The 17632-nt window shown below is 35.6% G+C and overlaps 1 protein-coding gene across 7 annotated transcripts in view; it reads right to left on the bottom strand.

Annotated features, from left to right (window-relative positions):
* The window catches only part of LOC141432704 (kin of IRRE-like protein 2), a 104916-nt gene extending 87858 nt beyond the window's left edge, over positions 1-17058 (bottom strand). For 3 of the 7 annotated variants that reach the window (XM_074094428.1, XM_074094434.1, XM_074094435.1), the window contains exons 1-2: positions 16922-17058; positions 4208-4531 (exon numbers count right to left, since the gene is read on the bottom strand). In XM_074094428.1, coding sequence (XP_073950529.1) covers positions 4208-4298 — 91 coding nt within the window. In that variant the 5' untranslated portion in view covers positions 4299-4531; positions 16922-17058. Of the gene's footprint in view, positions 1-4207; positions 4532-16735; positions 16873-16896 lie in introns of those variants that run through there. The other 4 variants (XM_074094429.1, XM_074094432.1, XM_074094433.1 and 1 more) reach the window with 4 other exon arrangements.
* Positions 17059-17632: the final 574 nt, after the last annotated feature.

Below are 17632 nucleotides of genomic sequence, written 5' to 3'. Positions count from 1 at the left end.
GACTCGCAGTTAGCAGGCAGCGGAGACAGCTGCGGTCATTACCGCGGAGAACTACTCTTATACACAACTTGTCCAGTTGACTCAAAGTTCCTGGTAGCCAAGAGTATAAAAAAAAGGCAATTAGTCTAAATGACGAACCTTTTTCTCCCATCTATTTATTGAACTGCGTACTCATGAGTTTAGGGAATAATTTTAAATCTACCGAAACTATTTAGGTATGAAATTAATCCTGCAGAATGTACAAACAGTCAGATGTACAAACGTTGTAATTTTTTTTTACGTTGGCAAGTACAAATCTAGTTAACAACTTCCTCCTTTTTCGAAGTCAGTTAGTAAACTATAGGATTGTCAAAAATATCTGGTTTGAGTGACGGTTGTAGAGATGTTATTTATTTTTCGGATTTCACAGTTTTTGCTAGGAATTTTTTAGCCGATCCAGTCGCGATACAGTTTTTAACATACTAAAGTCCATATAAAATACTTTTTATCCATTACACAGATGGGTGATAGTCGTTCTGAAGCATATCCTCATTATCTCAATTGGAAACATATCTTCTCCTAAATGGTATAACGTTTTGACTGTTTACTAAGGATTTTAATCATAACAATTAATTCGATTTTAATTCATTACTATCAAGAAATATTAATCAAAGAAATTAAAAACAAGGATTTTTGAACATGAAACTACCGTGAGACTCACTCATATTAAATGATATTGTAATTGTTTTAAATACTCGTGCTGCGTCATCGGTTGGTGTGAACGTGCCTTTACGGAGCGATGTTGTTAGTGTTGTGTGCTACCCTACATTAGACATTGACAATAAAAATGGCGATAAAAATGGGGGTAGTTGTGTGCCGGTGTTAGTTTCGTCGGGCAGTCGCGCGAGCAGAGCGGTGGCGCGTAGTGTGCGTGTTGCGGCAGCCGCCGAGTCGCGTGCTCCTGAGAAGAAGGGCTACGAAATAGCCCGAAACATATCGAGCTAAACTCCGTTAAGACGTTAGTTATCCGTTACAATATCATTTAACACGGATTTTTGTCCTTGAAACCTTATGTAGGTTTATAAAATCAAAATAAACGAAACCACTCGAAGCACTTGTTTGTATGCTTCCTTTAATGTTAACATCAAAGCGTTTATGTTCAGGAAGTAACAGAAGGTAACTGGTAATTCGTTATTTATTCAAACAAGATAACGAAATACGAAATACGATATATGTAAATAATGGTCTCCTCTAATCAAATGCCGGTTATTACGGATCTAGTTTATTATTTACAAGTTTATCTCGTCACGTGACCCGTGATTGACACCTGATGAAACATGCCGATGGTAAGAGATCACCACCGCACATAGACACCTGCAACACCAGGGGTATTGCAGATGCGTTGCCAACCTAGAGCCTAGGTTATAATCCTCAAGTACCAGATGATTCACGCGAAACATCTAGGTACCACGAAACACAACAGTGCAAGCACTGCTGCTTCACGGCAGGATTAGCGAGCAAGATGGTGGTGGCAATGGGCCCCCAATCCTACCACCTGCATGTTTTACATTATTCGGTCTTCCTGATCATGTTTTTTCAGGCCGGCTATGTGTAGGTCGTTTCCGTCTGTCGCTAGCATCTTTCTCTCTTTTCTCTCTCACTACCATTCAGGAAAGCCTTCTTTACCTCACCCTCGGGGTGTAGCTGCGATATCCAGGGATATGATCTTGTGCTCTGGCGGTCGTCGCATAACTTCAGTATACTTTTGTCAATTAATCTTTGATAGGTTCCACTTTGAAACTGCCGCTGCGGTTGCTGATATACATATAGTCCCCTATTCCTCCACTACACAAAGTTTCTATTCTAATTTTCCACTCAGAATTTTTTTAAAGTGATGTGACAAAATTTAACGTACTTAAGGTGACAAATGTAATGGGTAACCCAGTATATTTTCTTTATCTCGCTCTGACAGGTAGCTCGCTCGCTCTGGCGCGTCATTTGTGTTTGAGGCATTAGTATTGACACACACTCGATCATCAACGGTTTCAAATTACATTTAAAATTCATTCATCACGTTCGCAATAACTGGGTGGCGAGGGTTTTTCGGTTCTCTGCTCTTTGATTAGATTCTGTACAGAACAAACCCATCCATCGCGGAACCACAAAAGGTCGGCGAAGCCACGTCGGACTCCCGTTTCCCATTCGTTCCGCTGTCCAGAAATTTTTGCAATAAAATTAATCGTTCCAATAAAATTGGAGCCGAATAGAGCCGCCCATGCATGAACACTTTTTAATTGGGCCGCTTTTTTGCTCCTTTCGCAGCCATCCAAACGAGAAATCGAACTTGAGCAAGTTCTTCGTTCGCACCTACTATATTTTATGTCTACAACGAGTATCTATATCATAACTTCTTCGCAATAATGCGAAAAAGACTTGTCTCTCTGCTTTGCAGGGTGCGAGCCAGCCCCAACCCCATCATGAGCACTGTGGCGGCCAGGTACGGCTCCCCTTTTATGAGGCACTACAAGTATGAGGCTGTCATGACTGCTAGGTGGTAAATATTTTATTTTGTTTTGTATAACTTACTAACATACTCGTAGTCAATAAGTAGGTATTTTATTATTTTAACGGTACTAACAAAGCTGGATCAATTATGTAATCCGATAAATTAATTAATTATTATTACTATTATTATAACAGCGTATATTCCGATCGTTGTAGCTACCACTATTAATTGGTTCTCTATAGTTTGCCCGAATTTCAAATGACCGAATGCATCATTTTCTAGAATTTTCATTTGCCATAAAGTAATTTATTTCTGAAATAGTAATTGCTTCAGAGTTGCTATTAAACTAACCTAACTTAACCTACTGCATTATATATGATGACATTTAAAAAAACCCTGAAAACAGCACGGTTCTATATATTTTATGGCAAACGTTGGTATGGCAAGTGAAATTCGGGCAAATGAAATTCGGGCAAGTAAAGGTAAACGCTATTAATTATGAATTTAAAAACGACTTAAATTAAAAATTAAATTTATGTAAAACTAAAACAAGTAATTGCGAAAACTTTAATGAAAGAAAACATTAAATTTTACGGTTTATTTCACCTTCAACTGCTAGCAGCTACGCCAGTTTAATATTCGTTGCTCCCAATCAAAAGTGAGCAATTTGCTGCGTGTAAGCGAGGCTCTCGATGGATTGCATAAAAATCAGAGAAAAAAAACATGAAATAACGAGCCGCCAAACAAACGAAAATATATTTTCCCATTTTCATTTTCGACAAGCAATCGCGTTTAATGGGTTGAGCGCGATTCCCACTTGAGTTTGTTCCATTTTGTTTCATTTGATCGCTTCAGCGATTCATTGCGAGGTGTGCCATCGAACGATAATGTAATAAAATCAATGCTTTGGTTTTTTCACTATTAATGCTTCCCGTGTAAACTCGTACGAATTTGTTTTTGATAGATGGAGCTTATTCAAGTTAGTTCGCTGCATTTTACACAGGACGCAAGTATTTTGACAAAATCAGATCATTTTGTCGACACAGCTATGTTTATAAAACTAACCTACATAAACAATGGTACACAAATACTATAATGTATAAACCAATATTATAAAAAAAGTTATTTTATCCATAGTATAATTTAAACACCAACTATTCTTTTCAGTTTTGTAGAAACATGACTTTTTCGCAGCTTTAAAGGATTGCAGACTTGAGAATTAGATGTTAAATGTGCTACATATATACCTCCACGCGTTCCCCAGAAAGAGGGCCTTGACAGACGGATAGAAAGGCAACAAAATGATGCTATAAAAATTCCGTTTTTTTCCTTTTGATGTACGGAACCCTAAAAATCATACACTAATAGACACTACACATAAAAATAAGTTTCAAGTGCATTAAAGTAGGTATTTACCTATATAGAACTTAGCTCTATTTAATCAAAATGACAACACTCAGAAATTATTTAACAAAATCCCACCTCCAAACAAAACAATATACACAATATTTTAGACTATCGCGGTCATTACTAATTTTTTGAATTCAATTCGGGTTTTGTTCCGCGTACTTTGATGCAGCTGTGCCCAAAATATCGAGCTTCAGTAAAATCAAGGTACGTGGAACAAAACCCGAATTTTATTCATAAACCAATATAGGTATAACTCTGTTGGTCGCAGAAGTTCTAGAGAATGAAAAGCCAGATTTGATTTGCGGAACTCACCCAAATCTTCGGCGTCCTCGCTCCACTCGCCCTCTTGGGCCCAACACGCAGCCAACATCACCATCAGCCGCAGCCACTTTACCGAGCACATTGTAAACTAATATATTCTTACATTATGCCTTGAATAACAATCACTTCACACCACACTGGCTCCCAGAGGAGCGGCGACATTACGCAAACCAGAACTCATATATTTTCAAGTCGGCTATTTGCCATTCTGAATTTTCTGAACTACCGTTCCATTTTATTTGTAAATCCTGTGAATGTTGCCACTGTTTTATTTCTTCACTTTAAATATCACTGTTTGTTTATGACGTCATTTATCTGAAAAATGCTTTAATAGTTACATACTTTGCAAAGATAGTGAATAGACTGTGAATTAAAATAAAAGGCAATTTCCCCTTGAAGGACACCTATATTTATAGCTTTTTACTTGTAATAAAAGTTAAAAGTAAGAAATAGAAAAAACTGGAAGGGATCACCGACTAACAACAAACTGACACATCTCGAAAGATCACCAAGTCAATTTTCCAGATGAGGCTTAAGAAATACGCTCTTATATGACTTAAAATACAACAACAGTAAGGTGCTCGACACACTAATGCCCAATAGACGACACCCTGCATTTCTATTGCCAATGACATGAGATTAAAGATGTCAACTTATAGGGACAGTGACGGGCACTCGTACGTTTACCTTACTCGTATTTAAAAATATGATGTCATGCTTATTTAGCTGCCCCCAAGCAATCAAATCAAGTGCAGAGGGGCAGGGTCTATCCGTTTCAACTGTCATTCTCTAATACCGCACGGGGCGAGATGTCGGACGTGATTTCCTGCAGGAAATTGACTTTCATTGGCCTCTAAAGATTCCTCACACACTATTGTGTACACGGAATTTGTCACGTTCTTGAATGGTTAATTGTCGATCTATCGGGATAAAATACGAAAGATATTTTATTTTGCACCTACTTTGTTGGCCGGAGATTCAATTTATTGAATTAATAAAGAAGGCAACATCCTAAGAGGCTGATTTTTGAGGTAGTTATTTAGTTTTGATTGTATGCCTTTATTTTTACATTTTGGAATTTGCTTTTTTCTTACAATTTATTTATATTGAGCAGTAATAGGTTTGTAATTTTTTATGAATTGGTGGGATCAGTACCTAGTAAGAGGCTAAAAATGGATGATGATGACACATGAAACTAAAACATCACACTCAACGGCCTTCTTGTCTGTTTAAAAGAAGTTAAATAAAATTACACACTAAGACAAACTTTAAAGGCAACTTTAAACGCTTGACAAACCAATGGCCACCAGAAACTTTGTTTCATGAAACAATTTGATCTAATTATAACCCTTACTTACTCGCACTAAACCAAAAACCAACACATTTACCAGAGGTCCGAAAATCATTGCACCCTATAAAACTCTAATTAGTAGTAATTAGGCGTATATTAAATTACGGAAAAGTTTTAATTTAATCGTCCCGTGCGTCAGTGAACATGTGTAAACGGCCTTTCAGTCCCTTGTCAGAAATATGTATAAAACTTTGACTCCTAATCGCATACACTCGGGTAAATAATGTTTTTTAATCTCTCCTGGAACGTCTGACCCTTGTCCTTGTCCCAGGGAATAAAAGTTTCGAGAAAGGTTACCAACTGTAACAAAAAATTTATTCTTCGATCATGTCGTATACAATGTTCGGTCAAATGAAAGGAAAACCAAAAGTTTCACATCAATTTTTATGTCGGAACGCCATATTGATTGTTACTTTATAATTCATTCGATTGTTAAGCAGGTGACGTATAATATTTTTGTGTATTTTGGGATTTCTGGTATTAAAATACCTAAGTCACTGTCGAAGTCATTTTTGACTTATTAATCTTATTATAGTGACATCCAGTTACTGAAGTAAGTAGATTTATGTATGTTAAAGAATCAATGAAATTTTTGAGCTGGAAATTTGTGATCCTTTCATGAGTGCAAAAACTCTTGCATTAAAAATATAACGTTTTTTTTGTATATTTTGTAGGGAATTTAATGACAAGCAAAACCTACTATGATTACAAAATAAATAATTTCTAAGAAAATGTACTCGTATAATACCAATAATATGTGATGTATTGTACATAAAACACATTAAAATATTATATAAATAGATCTCTTAGCCAATCTTTGTGATATTGACAGGATAAAAGAAACAAGTGTAGACAAGTCATAAAAGAGTCTATATCACCGGAAACAAGACAAGAGACAAAAACAAGTATTTAATTCTGGAGAACCAGCATACATTCGACCACGAAATTGTAGTTAAGTAATGTCACATATAAATAATTATGTAGAGAGAATAATTTGTATATTGTTTTATAAACTAAGCATGCTCACGTATTTTCAAACACAACGCGTTCTCTAGAACTTTGTGTTAACGGTAACAAATTACGGAGCGCTCAACAATTTGTGATCTTTGTTTTAAAGAAAACCCATTTCCTTGGCTACTGCGCAAACTTCCCGAATGCTCTGCGTTTGTATGTCAATTGAGCTTTATATAGGTACCTTATTTTTTATTGAAAATAAAATAGCCTTTCTCTTATCCGATCGGGTTATTTATTGCACAAGTTTGTTTTTGACCGCCTCACGTACTTTATAGGGCGAACCTTTCCTATTCCGAATTGGCAATTGCTATTTGATGTATACTTTATTTTGTAACTTTGCGATCCCATACATATTTCTTTTATTTTGGTGCCATTACATTTGTTTCAAAGGGTTTGTACGAGGTAATATTTTAGGATAATATTTTTGTGTCATGCTTGAAAAAATCACGGATTAAAAAATTGGTCCAATATATAACACGTTTTGCGGTAGATCAACTATTTTTTGTTGTTATCCTGTCCCATCAGCGAGGGGACAAAAGTAGTAAAGTTTAATACAAGAAATGTTGTGCCACATTATACAAACATGCTTATTAGATGACCAATAATAGAAGGGGCTTAAAACTACCACAAAAATGCATGTTTTGCAAATTTTAATCCTAAAAACTTACGTTTTAAGGAGTGACTCAAGATACCGTTATTTAAAATCTGAGGTGCTTTTGTTTTTTTGCTCGCAGGCTGTCGGAAAAAGTCCATGTACATTAAGTACATATATAATATTAACAAAACAGAAGCCAGGATGTGCTGATTAAGTATTTGCCGATTTACTGGATTCTCCCCGGAACAACCCGCGCACGTATTCAGTGGAATTCAATTTTTGCCCCTCGGATATTCCACGTGGCCAAAAATAGTGGACCCCGCTCGAGCCGGATCGATGGAACTACGCCCTGGAAAGGATGGCGTAATATCACAACAGATGTCGACGACGGTTATGTCAACTGGGCGTCCATTCACGAAACTAATAAAAGATTCAGCATTGTCGTTTGCCGAAAGAGGGTTCTTCCAAAGCATTGGCGCCCATTTCAGGCGGTGTACGTTAGGTTTTGAGGTCACGCGGGACCTTCGCCCGTCATTATCACTGGATATGGTTTTGGAACGTGCATGCTGATGTCATACGGGGATAGTGGAGATTTTTTTAAATTATGGACCCTTTGTTTTGCCAGAATTAAGCTGTTTTTAGGATGTAATTTTTGTATCTGTTTATTGCGTGAAATTGTATTCTATTGCAGCTATAAAAAAGCCAAGTAGAATAAATACCGCTCGTAAATTTCTAGTAAGACTAGAGCAACTCACCTTTTATGTCATCCGTATCCCGGCAAGGTCGGGCTTTATTATATTTCTTATTACGAGTATTATCGCGGCGTTGATCTTGAATGTGTCGCTTTTCGCGAATAATACTAACGCGACAGTAGTTTTTGTGGAAGATAGATAATAAATGTGGAAGAATTTCACTATATGACATTTAAATTTAAGATAAATTTTATTTCAGTTTTCTTTTCATTTAAAAAAGGGTTTGAAATAATTAATATTATTAATTTAAGATTTTTCTGTACATAACCTTACAGTTTCTTTCCTTTTTATAGAAAGAAATAGGATGACAAACTAGGATGTAGTTCACCTGGTGGTAAGGCAAACGTAGAAGGTTGCAGATGCGATATCAGCATAGATAAAGTCTAGTATAAAATATATTTCGGGTAATCGGTGGATACAAGTGACGAGTTGTCGTTATTCGTGGCGTTCTATAGGGGAAGGCCTTTGTTCAGCAGTGGACGTCTTCTAGCTGATGATGACGATGAGTTAAAATATATTTCATGTGCCAAGAATTTTGCTGGAACGCAGCATTGCAAGTGCTGCTGCTTGGCGGCAGAATTAACAAGTAACATGGTAGTGAACCTTGCACGAGGCAATACCACCCGTATACTCGTATATCTAACTAATCTAATTTATTACAAATATCAGCTCTATACAAAAAAGTAGTTATTATCGCTCATAATTAGGCAACAAGTTTCGTATTCAATAATCGGCTCTGATTTAGCTATCCAAACACTAACTAAAAGCAAATTTTTCCAGTCAAATGGTTACCAAGCGAATCAGATATCTATGCATAAACTCAGCGAAAAAGTTGGCGAATCGCCGGTCTAGACGACCCTTAGAATTAAACAAGAGTCCCCTGGGCCGAAAAGGCAACATTTCCTATCCTTTGCCCAGAAACCCTCAGAGTTTTTCCCCCAAAGGCTAATTAGAATAAAAGAGTGTTAAACTTCGTCTTAACTGATGGACGCATTTGGGTAAGCTTTTGCAATATCAAGACCAACAGGGAATACCTTTCCGAAACTGTTGCGGGGACGTTTATATATTCTAAATGTCAAATTTATTTGCATGAGCACGATGAATTGGTACAGAGGTTTGAGTGTAAATTAACTCGTAAGTGTTTTATTTTAACGTTAACCATGGGCCCGCGATTAAAAACTTTTTGATGAAAGTATGGTTCCCGCTTTAGTCAAGTGTAATAGTAGATTGTATAACAAGAGCATAAAACGAGCTATTTTACCCAAGACGTTCATATAGCCATATAGTCAGACACGTCGAGGAGAAAATGGGTTTAATGCTCGAGTTTTACACACTGCTTTTCACTTAGCTTGCGAGGAAACGAAATAGCAACAGTAAAACACAAATTCACTTTCTATCTACCTTTTATTTTTTATGCATTATTATAATAATTTTATTTCTTTAATTTTACTGATTTATTTGATTGATTTTAATTTTTATATAAATTAAAAATTATTTAAAAAATATCTAAAAACTTTTTTGTTTATGGCTGTTGACACCTGATTACCTTGCTCTTGAGTTGGTCTTAGACGAAGATTTTGTTTTATGCACTAGAGCATAAAAAGTCATTTTATGTCGCCTAGATAGGTACAGCATAAACACGAGCTTTACCAGCATGAGAAGTAAAAAATTAGTTATGTGTACTTATGAGTTCATTTGGGCAACATATTTTCTAAATCTAAAAATAAACATGCTAATGCAATGCCATATAAAACTCTTCCGTGAGGTTTTCAATTGCCGAAACGGTCCGCAAGGCACGCCGCGTACCCGAGCCATACAATTTAATTAGGTAGGTTGTTTGTAAGTGTTACAAGGAATAGGCCATAAAGTAAATCCGTCACGGTGTCATTGAACGGCAACGGGATTATTTTTATTTCTCTGCCGAGATTTATTTTCCTTAGATTAGCATTCCTCTTATTTATGCTAATGTAATTTTAATGGCCGAGTCTTTTTCGGCTAATTTCATTTTCAAAAAACTCCAAGGATTTATTCCTAAGCTCGGCTTATTAAGATGCCTTTGATAAAGATTCGTCTTAACAAAATTATCGTGTTTTCGGATTGAACTCTGTTTATAGTTTTATTATGCTAATAGGATTACGGTTTAAGTAATTATGAAAGAGGCGAATGACAGTTATAATGAAAAATTTTAATTTATTACAATGACGTCATAATTAATATAACACAATAAGCACTGTCTTAATATTCACGTAATGTTAATATTATTTAAGTTTTGCGAATTAAAATTACATTTTAAGGATCATAATTTGATAACGGGTGGTTTCAGGTCAATGCAATAAAATGACTTTCAGCAAAAACAAACGCGATAAATAATGATTATTTCATTTCGAGATTTGGGTATTATAACAAGTTTTTTCTCAAACATGCTATGTAATGTTTACGTTGTATGTTGTTTGCAGGTGGTAGGACCTTGTGCAAGGTCCGCCCGGATTGCTACCACCATCTTGCTCGCTAATCCTGCCGTGAAGCAGCAGTGCTTGCATTGTTGTGTTTCGGCGTGGACAGTAAGACAGCCGGTGAAATTACTGGCACGTGAGGTATCCCATCTTAGACCTCTAGGTTGGCAACGCGTCTGCAATACCCCTAGTGTTGCAGATGTTTATGGGCGGTGGTGATCTCTTACCATCAGGAGACCCTCTTGCTCGTTTGCCATCCAGTCGAATAAAAAAAAAGACATATTCCTGCGATGAAAAAACGATAAAGGCATACGACCTGAAATTAAGAATCTGAATTTCTATGGTTAATTTATCCTATTCCTTGTCCTATTAATATCATAAATGCGAAAGTTTGTAAGTCAGTTTGTTTGTTTGTTACTCCATCACGTCTAAACCGCTGAACCAATTTAGATGAAATTCGGTATACAGATAGTTTGCGTCCCGGGGAAGGACATAGGATAGTTTTTGTCCCGGCAAACTTCATAGTTCCTGCGGGATAGTGAAAACCGAATCCTACGCGGAGGGAGTCGCGGGTAACGGTTAGTTTAAATAAATTCACAAGACTATGAAATGAACGTCAAATTACAATTGAATTTACACAATAGAGTATTAATGTAACTGATTAAATGGGCTACAGTTCGTGTATAATGGCCCTAAAAGCGTCATCTCTAACAGCATAGACTGCTAAAAAAAGTTTTGGCGGAAAAATTGACAAGTGTCATTGATTTTTTTTTGATTGACTGGACTGGGGCTAAGAGTGTTGCCTTTAGCTATTTCCATTTTGCAAGTAAGTGTCATTCTCATTACAAATGTATCGTTTAGAAACATGATCTGTGTTTATATAATAATATCTACATTCTACATGTTGTATAGCAATTTGTTTTTTTTTGAGATTATTTTAAAGTTTTAAAAATCCATATTAGAAAGAAATAAACACTCATATAAATGGTAGTTATAATTTAAGTCTAATACAATTTTAGTTGTCTTACGAATACGACATTGTTTTCTAGGAGTTTTTATTTTTTTCAGTGCATGTTTGAGAAAAGCACTATACAAGCCTCGGCGTGAATGAACCGTTTACCTGTCCAACCTCGCTGCGCTAGGCCGTCTATACATACTCGGCCTACAAGCCTTTCTTTAACAGCCTCTGCAGTAATGTACTATTATTTAACTGGCAAATCAAATCAAATCAAATCTTGCAAGTTTTACCCGCTTCCAGTGATCGGACCGATTTAATAATTAAGTACGAATAGTTACAAAAGTACAGTTTAGTAAAAAAAAGCTTGCATACAAAAATGAAATTCTTACAAAAGATATTCAACAAAGTTATCCTTGGTCACAGTGTGCGGAAATAGAATAAAACATTACTAAAAGTAATTCGGGGTAGTTTTGATGGTAAAACGCCTATTTTATTAAAGCTTAATTAAAATTAGGTAGTTCTACTTCGTGCTTATTAAGGAATATTTTTTCCACTGCCTTAGGTATTCTAAACTACGCTCATTCGACATAGTTGTATTTCAAGTTTTACAAAAACGAACAAAACGAAAACATACAATGTCCCGACGATTGTCGACGCGGAGCGCACACGACATGAGTCAACACGACAAGTCACGAAGCCTGTGTCGGGAAATTGGGATTGAAAGAAATTCTCTCCAGCAAGTAGTGACGAAATTGTCTTTACAACAAAAGTGGGCTAAAAAAAATAGGTCAAGTGCGAGTCGGACTCTTGCACTGAGGACTTTTTTATTATGAGGAGGAAAACGAGCAAGGGGGTCACCTGATGGGAAATGATCACCATCGCCCATGAATAGTATAATATTAATAAAATCATAACTTTTTCCTTTATTATTGTGAGTTCTTCTGGTGATGTGCTCTTGTATCGGGAAGTATCCTATAGGTTTTAATTTCCACGTTTTTTTTACACAATTACACTTTCGAGAGGTATCTTTTGATTTCTACCCTAATACTAGCTTATATCATCGGTTTTTTTTTATTTTTGAAAAGTTGTTTTTAATAATCATCTAGTTGCTATATATATTATTTTAATTATGAGTAAATCTGCCTATGTGGGAAATGGCACAAGCGATTGAGATGACAAGTACGTTAAATAGTAAAATGGCCTCGCGTCGTCTAGCAATTACAAAAACAATAAATTTACAACACTTTATAAGATTTCCGCCTTTATAAAACCATAATTATTAACCCTTCCAAGTCGTAGGTAAGCCTTCACTTATTTACAAACACAAGACTGACAAGTCAACAAAGAGTCACGAAGTTGGTATCGGCGAGTTCGGATTGAAAGAATTCTCTGTTTGGCCGAGCAACAAACAGCAGTGGCGTGCCGTAATTGCCTTGCCAACCGCTACTAGCTGCTCTTGTTTATAATTAGAGCTTTGATTATAGATTACTGTCAACCCGCGGCTTCTCACGTGTAAACCATTAGAATCAGCAGTTGATTATATATCCCTACTTATATTATACAAATATTATAAATGGATGTGAAAGTAAGTCTGTCTGTCTGAGTGTTACCTTTTAACGCTTCAACCGCTGAACCGCATTTAAAAGAGATTCGGTATGGTTTTTATCATTATTACATTATTATTATTATAAACTCGATACATCGGGTGGCGCAACACAATAAATACATACCCTTCTTCGAGCAGTCGGGTAAAAACAAAACTGTAGCGTTACGCTTAGTATCTCGACTTGTTGCGCCTACGCCGCTACGGCGTAGCACTTTACTCGCGTAGCTGGCGTAGCTCTATGCTACGAAGCGAAGTATGTAGCATAGTAATTTAACATTATTTTATTGTTGTAGCACAGTTTATTGACATTAAAAGAATTCGTTTTCAATGTAATTATTAAAACATTTGAATCATATTTAAATTTAGGAAAAATAATAAAAAATATCGATCTCCCTGTCCCGTAGGAATTTAAAACGATCATTTCGTAACTAGTGCACCTCTATAATCTTCAATAATTATGTACCTATGCTAAGTTTCAAATTTCAAGCTCAAGTGATTTAGGCTGGGCGTTGTCTTTGAGTCAATTATTCAAATTAATTATTTACTTAAACTTCTGTACTAAAAATATACTGGTAAAGGAAATCTAGCTTTCTGATCGCAAATTGTACCAAGAGACTGTGTTGTAGAGTTCTTTTAGAAAGGAGTGTACAGGTTTTGAAAGGACAATAACATGCATAGTATGAGTCCTTTGAAATTGGAAGGGTTGAAACCTACGATAATACGATAACTGTATACTATAAGGTGGGATGTACGCTTGTTTACCATCGACGTGGAGGTATGTACCAAAAAAAAGTAAATTAAAAAAAAGTTGCTTCTGCCCATACTCATACCTAATTTTAAATTACTCAAATCACTAGAAGTAGATTTGACTTGCAAGATTTGACAAATATTTACACTTACACACACACACACACACAAACATCACCCCTGTATTCCCAAATGGGGTAGGCAGAGTACACGAAGCGTTACTGTTTCAAAGCCACTTTTAGCAATTTTAGGTTTTAAGTTTGACAAAAACGGTACAATCTGACAGGTGGCTAAGGTGGCTAGCCTGTTGCCTACGGTATATCCATAAATATTGACATACAAGAAAATTGCACGCTGATAATTTAAATAAATAACTGAACATTATTCCATGCACTTCGCCGAATATTGGCTGGTTTTAGAATAAGAAGAAAGAAAATATACTTATTCATAACACAAGATACAACAATATTATTAAGTACATACAAAAAGCGTTTCAATGGCCGTTACCAAAATCTAAGGTTTTTATAACGTAAAATCAATTGCAATTTCTGCGGATACACTACACCACACGTAGTAGTGAAGAGGATTTTTATTGAAAATACAAACTGAGACTTGGATGCACAGAAAAACCAGAAAAAGAGACCAGCGCTGGGAATCGAACCCAGGTCCTCAGCAATACGTGCTGCGTGCTATAACCCCTACACCACCGCTGGACAGGAATCTAGACACGAATTTTTCCTATGCATACATATCTCAGGTTGCTTATTTCTACTACGCTACTTATGCAGCAGCACTAGCGACATCTATGTTCCGCTCTCATCGAGAGACGTCACACTCTTTCGGAACCAACCGCTCACCCAGACAAGAGATGTCGCTACTAAGCAATCAAATTATGATTGGTTTTTTGGAGTTTTTTTGTATTTTTATTTCAACTCCAAATTTGTTACTATTACGGGTATTTTATGGGGTAAAATAATTAATATTTTCGATATGGTTTCACGGGATACCCGTAAAAGTAACAAATTTTGAGTTGAAATAAAAAATACAAAAAGACTCCAAAAAACCAATCAGGATTTTTATTGACGGATAATGATTTAATCGATTTACGTAACACACGGGAAACGACAGTTTAAACGCTTCAAAAACCCACCATTTCATCGTGTTCTAATCGAGTTACGTTTCCGTGGTAGGACGCCCTTTTTATGTATTTACCCGTAAACAATGTTTATCGTAAAAACAGTCTTTGTTCCCTATCAGTTAAATGACATGTGGTTAGATAAACGATATTTACATAGCCTCATCGTATTGTAATGATTTAAAAAATAAAAATTATTGAACGAGCCGTAACATTAAAAATAGTTATAAGATTCCCCATCTTTAAACTAATTTAACATATTTTCGAAATTTATAACACCAAAATTAAGTAAGACGACATCACATTTATCGTGCTTAATATAATAAAGTTTCAACCCGTATGATTTCGTGAGGATAAATCCATATTTAACTGTGTTGCGTTAAGTTCTATGCATAATAAGTACGAGTGTAGCCTTGTTAATATAAATAGCACAGTTTTTAACTTGAAATGATTAACGGTTAATTATTACACAAAATATAACTGCATCCAACTGCGTCAAAATATTTCAACTAATATAATAACAAATATATCTGTTAGAAATACGTTAACACTTACGTTTGCCTTTGTTTATGTTATAATCTTAATCGTTATAATTGCGGTCCCTTTTATAATTTGCAATTATGTATATCTAAATTACTTCATCTTATTTTAGTAGTGTACGTAGTTTTATTTTTGACAATTAATTCAAAATTGTTGTTTACATTCTTTCATGTATCTACAATAGTAAAGTTTTTGTTACAACTTAACAACATGCTTTATTGGCTTGAATGAAATGATTTACTACATTTACCCGTAGTTAATTATACAGCGCCAAGAGTGTACCTACATCTTAAATCAAGTATTCCATCGAAACACATTTAAAGCGATGTTCAGTTAGGTGAACCCGAACACCTACAAATATATACTCTAGATTAATTTTAAAACCATTCCGTATAGTTCTGTTGTCATTTAGAGCTTAATTAAATCGCGTACTGATTTTCAATTGTTATCTACGTACAAAGAGTTATTTAGTCCAAACTATCGCTGAACTGATCTAATATCATTTGAGTTCGTTTTATGATCATAAATAGTACAGAACACATTCAGTAATTAGGTATGGGCAGCGTGAAATATTTCGCACTAATTAGCCTGTATTGGATTTGCATCGGTTGTACCCATAGAGTATTTATCCAATAGAATTCCGATTCCTCAAAACATGAAGACAAAACATCTCATCACAATTTTCCTTTATTTTCAAACAAAAAGCCAAGTTTAGTTTAAGAATTATGATTATATGTATACAAATGGATTTTACTTGCTTTGCCACGCAAATACACCATCGATCAAAATATCTCCTTGGCAAAGTCTAGTATCCTGTCTGATCTTGAATCGGTAGATCAAAGTGCAATTGTCTTTTTCCAAAAAGATTGCATTATATTTGTACTCTATTGGTAATTCCTCTACGGTTGTACCATTAGCCTAATCCAACTTTGCCCTATTAATCTCTTCGAAGTATTGATGCCTGCAGCAGCTGCGATACTCCTAGTACATTGTAAATGAGTAAGTAACGGAGTAGTACATTGTCCTAACTAAGACCGGTGAGTGTGGAGTATTTTGTATTCACCGAAGATTATTATGTTTTTTATGAATGAAAAACATAGGTGGGTAATTACATAGTAAAATGATGCATGGATAAAAGAAACTTGATTGTGAAAAAGGCTTACAAAGCTGCAGTGTTTGGACACGATTCAAATATAACTTTTTATTAGTATTAATGGACCTAAAACTAAATAAATTAGATTGCAATTGCACCGTAAACAGTGAAGTATCTAAGTAGATAATTGAAAAGGGAACTCGAACTTGGCTTTTCACCAAAAAGTAGATAATGCGAGAAAATGAATTTTTGAGAGAATATTACTAAAAACTTACATCACACTGCAGATAATCCAAGTAGTTAGGTAAAACAGATTGAAGTTAAAAAAAAGCATAAGGTCTTATTATAGCAGGAAAACTAATTAAACGTCTCCAAAATAAATAATCCGCCTAAGAAATTAACTTCCTGCAGAAAACTGCCTGCGAAATTTTATTACCAGCATTTGTTAATTGCATATTTACCAAATTAAATTTGATAGCACAATCAGTGTGACTAATTATTTCACAGGGCACAAATTTTCATTTATGTTCATTAATTCAGTGGTAACGCGAGCAGGTGGTTCTGTCTCGCTCGCACGCCGCGTCGCGACCGTCCCCGGCGATCGGCGAACAGGCACTGATTCGGCATTGGCCGATGTTATCCAAAGGTGAGGATTTCGTGCGTCCTCGGTCGCCTTCGGGACCCGTCGGGCACCTCATCCCGATTCGATTGAGAAGAATTTTCATATTTCAAAAACAGAATAGCATTTTCTAGCTGCAACGGTTTTTTTTCAACCGTCATCTCGACACACGAATGCACTTGCTTTGTTCTCGACACTAAAATAACATAGTAAAATCACAACAATATCAGGGTTTTGTTTTTAGGTGTTAATCTTATTTTGTCTAGGAATGGCTAAAATTATACTTACCTATTGCACACACTGATTAGTAAAAATAAACATGGATTCTGCTCAGAAATATTAAACGAGATTTTTGGGGCTGATTCTGTTGTGTTATGTCATGACTGCACAGTATGTGATAATTATGTAATACGGACAAAGTGTACAAAATTAATTTTGTGAGAGCCGTTTGATCATGTCGAAGTAAATATACTGAGCGGCAAAAAAAACTGGCCCTCAAATGGATTTCTCTAGGTAATTTTTTATGTAGAGCGGGACAAATTTTGTGCATCTG

The sequence above is a fragment of the Choristoneura fumiferana genome, chromosome 11 (assembly GCF_025370935.1).
Source record: "Choristoneura fumiferana chromosome 11, NRCan_CFum_1, whole genome shotgun sequence".
Classification (NCBI taxonomy): Eukaryota; Metazoa; Arthropoda; class Insecta; order Lepidoptera; family Tortricidae; genus Choristoneura; species Choristoneura fumiferana.
Note: the sequence above shows the minus strand (reverse complement) of the source record. Positions and strands in the feature narration are given on the sequence as shown.